The sequence below is a fragment of the Trachemys scripta genome, chromosome 2 (assembly GCF_013100865.1).
Source record: "Trachemys scripta elegans isolate TJP31775 chromosome 2, CAS_Tse_1.0, whole genome shotgun sequence".
In the NCBI taxonomy this organism is placed as follows: domain Eukaryota; kingdom Metazoa; phylum Chordata; order Testudines; family Emydidae; genus Trachemys; species Trachemys scripta.
This window is the reverse complement of record NC_048299.1, coordinates 13,631,797-13,644,476: the sequence shown is the minus strand read 5'-3', so window position 1 is coordinate 13,644,476 and position 12,680 is coordinate 13,631,797. Positions and strand designations below refer to the sequence as shown.

General features: G+C 41.7%; 1 protein-coding gene across 8 annotated transcripts in view; it reads right to left on the bottom strand.

Annotated features, from left to right (window-relative positions):
* The window catches only part of LOC117872006 (sodium channel protein type 5 subunit alpha-like), a 336,265-nt gene that overhangs the window by 77,338 nt on the left and 246,247 nt on the right, over positions 1 to 12,680 (bottom strand). For all 8 annotated transcript variants that reach the window (XM_034759944.1, XM_034759938.1, XM_034759936.1 and 5 more), the window contains one exon: positions 11,015 to 11,135. In XM_034759944.1, the coding sequence (XP_034615835.1) occupies positions 11,015 to 11,135 (121 nt within the window). The remainder of the gene's footprint in view (positions 1 to 11,014; positions 11,136 to 12,680) is intronic.

The window sequence follows — 12,680 nt, the reverse complement described above, 5'->3', positions numbered from 1 at the left end:
TATTAAAGGCTCTTATTAAAACTAAGGTCTGGTCTACAATACAGACCTATATCGGTATAACTGCATTGCTCAGGGGTGTGAAAAATCCATATCCCTGAGCAACGTACTTATCCCAGCCTAACACCCCATGTAGACAGTGCTATTTTGGCGGGAGAGCTTTTCCCTCTGACATAGCTACTGCTTCTCAGGAAGGTGGATTAACTAAGATGATGGGAGAGCTCTCTTTCCTCAGCTTAGAGCATCTTCATTAAAGCACTACAGCGGTGCAGCTGCGCTGATGTGGCATTTTAAGTGTAAACGTGCCCTAGGTAGCCATGGGATGAGAGGGTAAGTTTTCTCATGGATTAGTAACTGGTTGAAAGATAGGAAACAACAAGTAGGAATAAATGGTCAGTTTTCATCAGTGGTGGGCAACCCCATGCGGCCCGTCAGGGTAATCCGCACGCGGGCCACAAGACAGATTGTTTACATTTGCACGGCTGCCCGCAGCTCCCAGTGGCTGCAGTTTGCAGTTTTCATCATGGAGAGAGGTGAACAGCAGTGTCTCCTAAAAAGTGAACTGGGACTAGTCCTGTTCAACATACTCAATGATTTGGAAAAGGGGGTGAACAGTGAAGTGGCAAAGTTTGCAGATGATACATTCTTCAAGATAGTTCAGTCCAAAGCAGACTGCAAGCGGTTACAAAGGGATCTCACAAAACTGGGTGACTGGCCAACAAAATGGCAGATGAAATTCAATGTTCATAAATGCAAAGTAATGCAAGTTGGAAAACATAATCCCAGCTATACATGCAAAATGATGGGGTCTAAATTAGCTGTTACCACCCAAGAAACAGATCACGGAGTCACGGTGGATAGTTTTCTGAAAACATCTGGTCAATGCACATTAACAATCAAAAAGGCTAACGGTATGTTAGGAACTATTAGGAAAGGCAGAGAAAATTAGACAGAAAATATCATAATACTACTATAGAAATCCATGGTGCAGCCACATCTTGAATACTGGGTCAAGTTCTGGTCACCCCACCTCAAAAAGGAGATAGTGGTACTTGAAAAGGTTCAGAGAAGGGCAACAAGGATGGGGTAACGGGTGCTCTCTGCGCCCCGCTGGGTTCAGCCTCCTGGCCCTGCTCCCCAATGAGTCAGGACCACTTCAAGCTGGTGCAACATCCATGCTCTTTATTCCTGTGTCCAGTCCCCACCATCAAGCTCCAACTATTTACAGATTATTTAGAGGTTTGGCCTAGCACAGGCCACAGTGGCAATGGGGTAGCAGGTTCCTGGCTCCTTTTGAGCCTACTGTCCCCTCCTGGTCTCCAGAACCCCTCCCCTCCCGTACTCACTTTCACCCAAGCTTTTAGCCCCTGTTAACAAGGCTGGCAGGTGCGGCCAGTTTCCAGGCCAGTCAGTCCTAGCTAGGCCCAGCCCCAACCCATTTCCCCTGATTGGTCTGGAGTGGCAGGAGTTGAGTAGGGCTTTCCCTACAGCGCCCTGCCACAGATAGTCAGTGGTATGGAGCAGCTTCCATACTAGGAGAAATGAAAAAGATTAGGGCTGTTCAGCTTAGAATAGAGACAACTGAGAGAGGATATGACAGAGGTCTATAAAATCATGAATGGTGTGGAAAAAGTGAAGAGAGAAGTGTATTTACCTTTTCACACAATATAAAAACCAAGGGTCACCCAATGAAATTAATGGGCAGCAGGTTAAATACAAACAAGAGGAAGTACTTTTTCACACAATGGACAACTAACCTGTGGAACGCATTGCTATGGGATGTAGTGATGGCCAAAAGTATAACTGAGTTAAAAAAAGAACTGGGTAAGTTGAGGTATGATCGATTTATCAATGGCTTTTAGTCAAGATTGTCAGGGATTCAACCTCATCATCGGAACATCCCTAAACCTCTGATTACTGGAAGCCAGAAGTCTATACCAGAGGTGGATCACTCGAAAATTGCCCTGTTCTGTACACTTCTCAGGCATTGTTAGAGACAGAATACTGGGGAAGATGGACCATGGTCTGACCCAGTAGGGCAGCTCTTCTGCTCTTATGTTAAGTAAGTTTAAGTATCTTATGAGCTCACTATATTAAAATGAAAATGTTTATGTATTGTTCTGGGATTGTATGTAACTTGTTTAGGAGACATGACTCATGTAAACCTTGGGAAATGTTATGAGTTCGAATGGACTCTTTTAAACAATGGGCTGACACAAGAGTGAACTCTTATTTAAGTAGGTTTCCCAGGAAATCTCTAGGTGGAGGGGTATGCAAATGCCACTACTCCAATTAAGCAAGAACTCAACCTTTTAACCTTTGCAAGACCTTTTGTCTGCAGATCACCTGTTACATGGGGATAGATCAAAGACCTCAAAACTGTATAAAGAAGTAACTCACAGATTTGTGAGTGTTCATGTTCTGAGCAAGAGGAGTGATGAACTGTTAAGCACAGGAAAACCCCTGGGTGGGATTTGGCCTCGGTTCACTGGCCAGAGCCCTTTTTGGATGGGGAGGGAGGGGAGTTTTTTGGTAAGATTATTAGCACAAGTGTAGGTTCTTTCATTGTTTTAAACACGTTTTCTTTGTAATACTTTTATCTCAAGAATAAATGTGCTTGCTTAGAAAGTACTAAAAGTGTGACTGCTTAACTGTGGGCAGCTACCCCATTTACTATCTCTGAGAGAAAAAAAGTAAAGCAGGCTGGCTTAGGCAGTCTGACTTTGCTGGGGATTTCACAGTGTAGGCAGGAGGCTTTGCAGCCTGGAAATACCCGAGTCAAGAGGAAGAGAGACATGTGTTTTCCAAGAGAGGCAATGGCTGGGGAGTCAGAAACCTATGAACGGGTGTCCTTGCTGGACCATACAAGGGAGAATACAGGTACAGTTGTCCTAAACTGAGACACAGACAACTATTGCCATCCTTCAACACACTGGCCTTTGCTAGCAATCTTGACAATCATCTGCTATGCCAGTAAATAGGAATGGACAAACCCATCTCTCTGGTTTAAAAGGTTGTTTCTTGCATCGTCAAGTTTGCCTTCAGTAGGAATTCATGACTGTGAGGAGCTGACCATAATTTACCTTGTCAACAATGATCCGCCAGCATCATGTCAATTAATTAGACTACTTAACATACAATAAGATTTCCTAGAGAAGACATGCCCTAGAAATTACTGTGGTTCTGAAAAGCAAGATACAGACCCCAATTTTGCTCCCAATATTGAAGACAAAGGAACTTTTGCTACTAAGTTCAATGGAAGCATGATCAGTCCCTAAGGTAATAAAATATGATATGCCAAATCCTTCAGTAGCTAAAAGATGGTGTAGGTTACTAACTTACATCTGAAGTGTAAAAGAAATGGTCAAACAAAACAATTCAGGCTATCTTGCAATGTTCTGGAATGCTGTGTTACTGCACATAGAAATGATAGTCATCAAGAGGTGGGAAGGAAAGGATGTACTTGGAAAGGGGGCAGGGTCAGCCATAAAAGGGACCTGCCGGGGCATGTCAATGGGGAAAGTTCCACTGAGGGAATCCTGCAGTAGGCAAGCAGCTGTGACGTGATTGCAGTACCCTCTTGACCATTTCAGCTTAAATTCCTCCCACCTCCAAATGTCTCCAGCACACAGAGCTCTGCACAAGCCCAGCCCAGACTATTCCTTGTATAGTTTCATTCTGGTACTTGGATCAATTCCAGGTCCAATTTTAAAAACATTACATTAATAAAATATTTGAAAATAATTTAGTGTTGGTAAAAGATGCCAGTTTGAGGGTAAAGGAAACTAAAGTCCTCTACCTCTTTACAGATCAGGTACAGCTTGAGCAAAGGAAGGTTCCACCCCATCAATGTTTCATTCCTAAGCCTTGTCTGGGGGCAAAAGGCTAGTTCACTCTCCACAGCCATTCTATTCTTCTGGCTGACATTGCTAAAAGGGTGAGTAGTGATGGCGATTTGTGTCATGTGAATATCTGTCCATTAGGAACACTAGGAACAAGATTAAGGGTACATCTACACTACAGCGGGGAGTCGATTTAAGATACGCAAATTCAGCTACGTGAATAGCGTAGCTGAATTCGACGTATTGCAGCCGACTTACCCCGTTGTGAGGACGGCGGCAAAATCGACTTCTGCCGCTTTTTGTCGGCGGCGCTTACTACCACCTCCGCTGGTGGAGTTAGAGTGCCGATTCGGGGATCGATTGTTGCGTCCCAACGGGACGCGATAAATCGATCCCCGAGAGGTCGATTTCTACCCACCGATTCAGGCGGGTAGTATAGACCAGACCTAAGGGAAACATTTGCAAAAATGCCTTAATGCTGTAGACCTATGTCTCAGGTCTGGTCTATACTACCCGCCTGAATCGGCGGGTAGAAATCGACCTCTCGGGGATCGATTTATCGCGTCCCGTCGGGACACGACAATCGATCCCCGAATCGGCGCTCCAACTCCACCAGCGGAGGTGGTAGTAAGCGCCGCCAAGAAAAAGCGGCAGAAGTCGATTTTGCCGCCGTCCTCACAACGGGGTAAGTCGGCTGCAATACGTCAAATTCAGCTACGCTATTCACGTAGCTGAATTTGCGTATCTTAAATCGACTCCCCGCTGTAGTGTAGATGTACCCTCAGTTTCAAAAGTGATTTAGGCACTTAGGTCTAGAGTCACAAAGAGACTTAGGGGCCTAACTGACACTTTAGGCACTTAAATCCCAGATTTAGGCACCGTTAGTATTCATAAAACTCCCACGCACCTGCCACCTAACCCCGTAGACAGCTAAATAAAGTTTTTGAGGTAAAAGTTCCTGAGGCACCTACGTTTCTTTCTCTGGGCATATACCCTGCTGCCTCATTGGTTTCCCATAGAGTAGTTTAAGCATGGAGTGGCAGAATCAGAACCTCAGAGAGGGCCAAATCCATTGCTAGTGTAAGGTAGTGCCTGTTAAATCAATACAGTTACACTGGTTTGTATAGTGGTGAATTTGGCCCAAGAACAATGGCTGTGTTTTCAATTCATATCTGAACAGTGCATGTAATTTCTGACTAAAAGAGGGACCTTTTCACCTGGGAACATTTCCAAATGCATCAGTCTAACATAATGTCATTTACCTTTTCCCTGCTTTTCATAACTACTGAGTTATTCCCTTCGCCCACTGTGGTCTCCTGTAGTGAAATCATAAATTACATAATGCTAAATTTGTGACCTGACAATAGCTTTCTTGTGAGCAGAGTGTGATGTATCCTATACATCAGACTTCTCTGCAGGTACAGGTAGAAGGCAGTGCTAGATTGTGAGAGAGAAAGCTCTTACTCACATGTCTGCAATAACGACAAATGAATTATGGAAAAGCAATAGCAAATTTCCAGTGCAGCTTGTGTAAATATTCTCTGTTTTGCATTCAAGTTTTCCAATGTGCAAATCTCCTGTTAAGGGAACGAGAAACTCTGGATCTATCAGACCCAGTCTCACTACCTTTGTACATTCTGATACAAGTATCTTCATTAGAGTGAGCTTTATTATATTAATATATTACCTTAGAGGCTAAAACACAAGCATGAGGTTCACACTAAAAACTTGATTTGTAATGACACTGAGGCTTTCTGTAGACCCTTTGTCAAAAATCCACAGTTATTTAATACCCAGAAATACTTTTAAATACAAATACAACAGTCAAAACTGCATCCGTTGGACTGGGATGCTGATTATCTGTTGTAAATAAAGAAAACATTAATTTCTTGCATGACATGGCACAGAATAATCTGCACTTGAGTAATATTTGGTAGAATATATTTGGTTATTGATAAATTAAAGCCATTTTGTAGTTACCTTTTGGCATAAGGTCCTAATTACACTCACTTTTCAACCCAATAAAAGTTGACTATATTTGAGGAAGACGTTTGGGCTGCTGTAGAACACGTAAGGATGTACCAGTATTGATGCGATTCACTGATTCATAGATTCCAAAGTCGGAAGGGATCATTGTCATAATCTAATCGCATCTCAAGTACAACATAGGCCAGAGAACTCCCCCAAAGTATAAACTCCTATAGTCATATACTTAGAACTCTGCGATAACATATTTTTTCCAAGCAGCGTTGCTATGGGCCAGATTATGGCCAGTCCTGCGCATCTGTGCAGGAGAGGAGGTGGGGTACAAGGCACACCCAATTGTCTGCAGAGACTATGTTCTCCCTCCCATGCATGTGGACAGGACTGGGGGGAGTCGTTGCTCAATAAATGCACTGGCTAGCACAGCTGTATTGGCACATCTGGGGCTGTAGGCTGTGCCAGACAGTGGCTGGCACAGGGTAATTTCCTCTCCACCCCCAAATCCAGGAAAAGTGTCTCTAAATCACAATCTGTGTCCCGATCTGCTCTTAGGATAATGCATACATGGGCTTGTTACAAAGGCACAATTTACCCATATGGTTCACTGCAAATGGGTTTGCAGACTACGGATTCCCTCCACCCCTATTCCGTTCTTGGAGGGCATTTAAAAATAAAAGGTTGTGAATGTATCCATTTAATTTTGAATTGTTCCATCACATTTTAAACATGTTATAATAATAATGCCTATGTGGGAGAAGCCAATTTCAGTAGCTGAGGAGATGTCTGACTTCAGCCCACTCTCAAATCTGGTGCTTTCCATCTGATTCAAAGTCAACTACTAACTTTTTCTCTCCCAGATTTAAGACTGCACCATAACACAAAGATTGTTGTGTGGAAGGCACCCAACAGTCAACTGAATGCAACCTATCCAGGTCTCTTTCTATTCTAGTTTCTTTGGACCTCCTGGGAATATTTGACACTGTTAATCACTGTATCCTGTTGGCATGTTCAGAGTCTTTTGTTGGCCTTGGCTTGGTTTTAATCATACTTGAAACATCATCTGGTGACAGTCTTGATGTGCCAGTTGATTTGTGCTGCAGCGTTTTTCAGGGATGTATCTGAGGCCCCTTTTCTCTTTTGTATTTAAAAATTGCCACTAGCTGCAATTATTAGGGATTGTGACTTGAGTTTTCATTGCTATTCAGATGATATTCAGATTTATTTCACCTTGCCACTGAATTATCCAGCTATGATATCTATTCTAATTGTTTCTGAAACATCAGGTTGTGGATGTCATATACTTTCATGGAAGTTTATTATTTAAGCAAAACAAAACGGAGATATTGTTAGTTGGTACTAAGTGCTTGCTGAGCAAGGCATCCACTCCAGCAATTCCTCTGAAGATTTTTTTGAGCCTACTGCTAAGTTTAAAGAGTCGGTAGCTGGGAAATTTACATGTGAAGGTGCTCAAAGAGAAATTGCTCCCCTCTTAGACTTGGAGTAAGGAGAAAACTCGGACCAATGGTTCTCTTTGAATGACCTTCTCTGAGGCACAGAAGATAATGCAGCAGTTGCAATGCTGTTAGCAATGCAGAGAGAACACGTTCCAGTGGAAGTAACAGCACCATAACGTTGCAATGTATCTGGAGAAAAAAATGCCAAAATAGCTGGCACTGAGTGGATGCTGCTTTCACACTAACTGGCCGTAAGAATGACCCACTGGCTGAAGAAAAAAAAATTAATTTTGGACTGAACCAAATCACAATTTTTTTGGTTTTCTTGATGAAACAAAACAGTTCAATTCCCCCTCTGCCTAATGAAAAGGAGGGATTTGAACTTGTGTCTGGCATGCTGAAACTGAATGCCCTAACTTCTGAGCTGTAGGGTATTCTGTAGGGATCCTCTCTTGTTCAAATTTAAATAGTCATATCAAATTCACAGATAGTTTTGGTCAACATTCTACATTCATCTGTGGACAGCATATAGTGGTTTCACAACTGGCAAAGCCTGTCTCTCATCCTCTTCTAGTGCTGGTCCACAGAGCAGATAACAGCTTACTATTGCTACCAGTTACTGTGTTAGCTTAAGTGGCAGAGGTCTGTGTGGTGGATCTAAAGGTTCAAAACGAGCTGATGACCTGAGTGGAGCTATATGATTCCATATGAAAGGATTTCTGTTTCTTTTTTTTTTAAGAATTGTTAATTATATTGAGGGACGGTGCTCTCAGAATCAGGGTTGTGTAGTAAAGAGGTGGCTGTTTGTACATCCCTGCCTAATTTGTTGCAGATGTTAGAAGATGTATAGTTAATGAGGCTGGGAACTTCAGGAGGAGAAAGGATGGTGAAATAGTAAATAATTACTAATTTACTGAATGAAGCAGGGGTCCGCTGGAAAAAATATTTTGTATGGTTATCTTTAGGGCCCTATCAAATTCACGGTCCATTTTGGTGAATTTCATGGTCATAAGATTTTAAAAATAATAAATTTCATGATTTCAGCTATTTAAATCTGAAATTTCATGGTGTTATAATTGTAGGGATCCTGACCCAAAAACAAGTTGGGGGGAGGGGTCACAAGGTTGTTGGAGGGGGGGGGTGAAGTACTGCTACTCTTACTTCTGAAAGAAGAACAGGAGTACTTGTGGCACCTTAGAGACTAACAAATTTATTAAGCATAAGCTTTCGTGGACTACAGCCCACTTCTTCGGATGCATATAGAATGGAACATATATTGAGGAGATATATATACACACATACAGAGAGCATAAACAGGTGGGAGTTGTCTTACCAACTCTGAGAGGCCAATTAATTAAGAGAAAAAAAACTTTTGAAGTGATAATCAAGCTAGCCGAGTACAGACAGTTTGATAATAAGTGTGAGAGTACTTACAAGGGGAGATAGAGTCAATGTTTGTAATGGCTCAGCCATTCCCAGTCCTTANACTGGGAATGGCTGAGCCATTACAAACATTGACTCTATCTCCCCTTGTAAGTACTCTCACACTTATTATCAAACTGTCTGTACTCGGCTAGCTTGATTATCACTTCAAAAGTTTTTTTTCTCTTAATTAATTGGCCTCTCAGAGTTGGTAAGACAACTCCCACCTGTTTATGCTCTCTGTATGTGTGTATATATATCTCCTCAATATATGTTCCATTCTATATGCATCCGAAGAAGTGGGCTGTAGTCCACGAAAGCTTATGCTTAATAAATTTGTTGGTCTCTAAGGTGCCACAAGTACTCCTGTTCTTCTTTTTGCGGATACAGACTAACACGGCTGTTACTCTGAAATCTTACTTCTGAGCTGCTCCTGGCGACGGCGCTGCCTTCAGAGCTGGGCAGCTGGAGGGTGGCAGCTGCTGGCCTGGAGCCCAGCTCTGAAGGCAGAGACGCCACCACCAGCAGCGCAGAAGTAAGTATGGCCTGGTATGGTATTGCCACCCTTACTTCTGCGCTGCTGCCTGCAGAGTTGGGCCCTCAGTCAGCAACCGCCACTCTCCAACCGCCCAGCTCGGAAGGCAACAGCGCAGAAGTAAGGGTGGCATAGTATGGTATTGCCAACCTTCTGTGCTGCTGCTGGTGGAGTGCTGCCTTCAGAACTGGGCCCCTGGCCAATGGATGCCACTCTCCAGCTACCCAGTTCTGAAGGCAGCACAGAAGTAAGGGTGGCAATACCACGACCCTGCTAAAATAACCTTCTGACCCCTCTGCAATTCTCTTTTGGGTCAGAATCCCCAATTAGAGAAATGCTGTTCCCCCCTTTGAAATCTGCACAGTATAGGGTAAAAGCATACAAAAGACCAGACTTCATGGAGGGAGACCAGTTTCACGGTCCATGACGCGTTTTTCATGGCCGTGAATTAGCTTCTAATTAAAGACTGTACCATGAACCTTAATTTTGGCACCCCTAACTTTTGAGTGCTTGATTTTGCAACTGTAATAATGTTCTTTTAATGTTGGATTTTTGTGTGCCATTATAATTGCAACTTTGCAGTAAGCAATAGGGCTCACTGCTCACTCGCTGCAATAAGAAGTCTATTATGAGAGAATGGAAACACCACATCTAATCTATTGTATTGACTGGAATAGCTGCAGCATAGTACATGCTATCTTCACTTAACTGCATTACTCTTTGACTATTGCTTTTAAGCAGAGCTGCCAAGAAAATATTTAGGTCCTAGAGACATTTGTAAGCCCTGCAGGGCTCCCTTACCTCATTCAATCATCTCTCTCACACTCAGACACACATTTTTGCTGATTTCACATGCTCTCAAATACCCTGGGAATTATCCCTGTCTGATCCCATCTGAGCTGCCCTGTTTCGGAGTATAATACTCCTTGAATTTTCAAGGGAATATAACTCATTGATTAACTAAAATTCACCTAACTGTCTTTCCCCCACAAAGAACTAATGGAACTGTGGAATCTAATTGAAAAATCAATTGGAATAGAAACTCACTTTGAGAAGAAACCGCATTTGAGAGACATTTCCCTCAAGGATTTAGCTAAAGCTAAGGGCTCTCAATACAGTTGTTGTGCTTTATCCCTGCATTTCAGTGATGGGTGGAGTTTAAATTGGTAAAATGCTGGCATATTTTGATATTAAAGATGGATACATAAAAGCATTAGGATACTATCTAATATAATTTACTTGAATGCCCTGTTTGTATCATACCATCTGTCAGATCAAAGTTGGTGAGCATGCTAATCTTAATGTCTTTTACAATACATTTTAGTTACTTTCAAACAACAGTAAGGAGCAGCCAGGAAAATAAATACAAATCAATCCCTGGGAATCATGAACTTTCTAGGTGGTATCTACTAACCCATTACCTTCCAGTGAGCTCAGATTAGTTCTGTACCAATTCTGAGCACACACACGTCTTTGAAGACACAAAGCCAGCTCAAAACAACTTCATAAAATAAGCTGCACAGCACAAAGTATGATGCAAAAAGCCTATCAAGCTAAAAGCTATGCAGCAATTTAGGCTTCCAGTCTTATCAGGCTTTATAAATTCACAGACAAATGTTAACAAGTAACTGCTGCCTATTACGTATGTGTGTGGAGCATAACAGTATCTGTGAAATGAAGTACATCAGTGAAATACTAATGCAAGTAGCCAGAACACCTTGGTGTTAATGTGGAGACATGTTTTACACTTTACAATCACAGTGAAGTAAGCAGGTCCTTACCTTCTGGAAAACACTTCTCAGGTTCCATTAAATCATCAGCCAGCTCGGGGATCTGTTCCAGTAGCTCTGCAGAATTTCCCAAATCCACTGTGCTGCCTTCAGAGAGACTGATTTCATCAAGCTTGTGGGCAACAGGGGCAAAGATGAGGAAAACAAATTGATCAATTTTCCCTTAAGGAAGCTGCTGTGTTTTGAATTCAGCTGAACAATATCTCAGCAAAGAATTATAACAAAGGAAAAAACTGCCATGCATTGTATATAGCGTCCATCATCTGTGATAATAATTCTACCTGTTCCTCTGTGTGTTTATTGTCAGCCCATCACCATGTTATCTACAACAAAATTATTCATAAGATAAAACTTGAGAGGTATTATTTTAAAACTTTACCTATTCATTAAAATAAAGCTCTCTTTTGTAACATAATCATATCTTGAGATGTAGCATGGGAGAACCCCTAGAAATTTTTTTGTGGCATATGTCCTTTCCTCATACCTCATGCACTGGAACAGAGCATGCGACCCTATTATGAGGAAATGTGGTCTAGTGGTGAAGGTACTTGATTAGAAGATCTGGTTTCATTCCTGGGTCTGGGACTTTCAGAAACTTGCCCAAGATGACACTGCCTCTCTCTACATATCAGTTCCTCATCTGTAAAATGGGTATATTAATCCCTTTTCCTGAAGCATCGGCTGTCTTGTCTGTTTAGATTATAAACTCTTAAGGGCAGAGTGTGTCATATGATGTGTTGTAATAGTGCCTGTCACAATGGAGCTCCAATGCTGGCTAGGGTCTACTAGGCAATACAATAATACAAAACAATAACTGTCAGGAGGCATAGGTTATTCGTTCAGTGACTCACTCTGTAATTTCTAATAAACCATTGAATTTATTTGAGCCTCAGTTTGTAATACTATTACGTCCATCCACAAGATGAGATAATAATACTTACCCATGCTTGTAAAATACTTTGAGATACTCAGGTGAAAGGTGGGATGTGTATGCAAAATCTTTTAAAGGAGGATGATGATGCAGTTAAAGAACAACTAAAACTTTAATACTTATTATTAATGTGAAAATGAGCCTTCTGCTTTCCAATGTACACAGTCCATGTAAAATCTACAGCCACATTAAAGCAGAAGCTAAAGTTATATTAATGTGGACCAAATTGATCACTCCAGAAATGCTTACAAAGTGGGACGAAACCTATTCATCTGCAATTAATTACAACAACCCACAGGTCTTGGACAGGGTTTACAATTCTCTGAATTCCCTGTGAAAAAGGGTTACAAATAATTAAAAAGCAGAAAAATATCATTTCCAGAGAGAGGGCAAAAATAAAGTTAATCACAGACTTAATTGGGCAAAGCTTCTAAAAATCCCTATTCAGAATGAAAATATGAGAGTGGCTCACTGTCTAGAGGCTACCAAGACTAGATGAGAACAAGAATGAAAAAAAAGCTGAACCAACTTTCAGCGCACTCAGAACCAGTAGATACCCATTCACGAGGGATCTTATTTGGCCATTTACCAGTTGGGTTATAAACACAGCCAAACATGGATTGTTAAAATGCTTCCTAAGTTACATACACTACAAGACAACTTTATGATAAAAAAAAAAGTAGAAACTCCAACTAGAAGAGAAACCATTTTGGATGTACTTCCTAC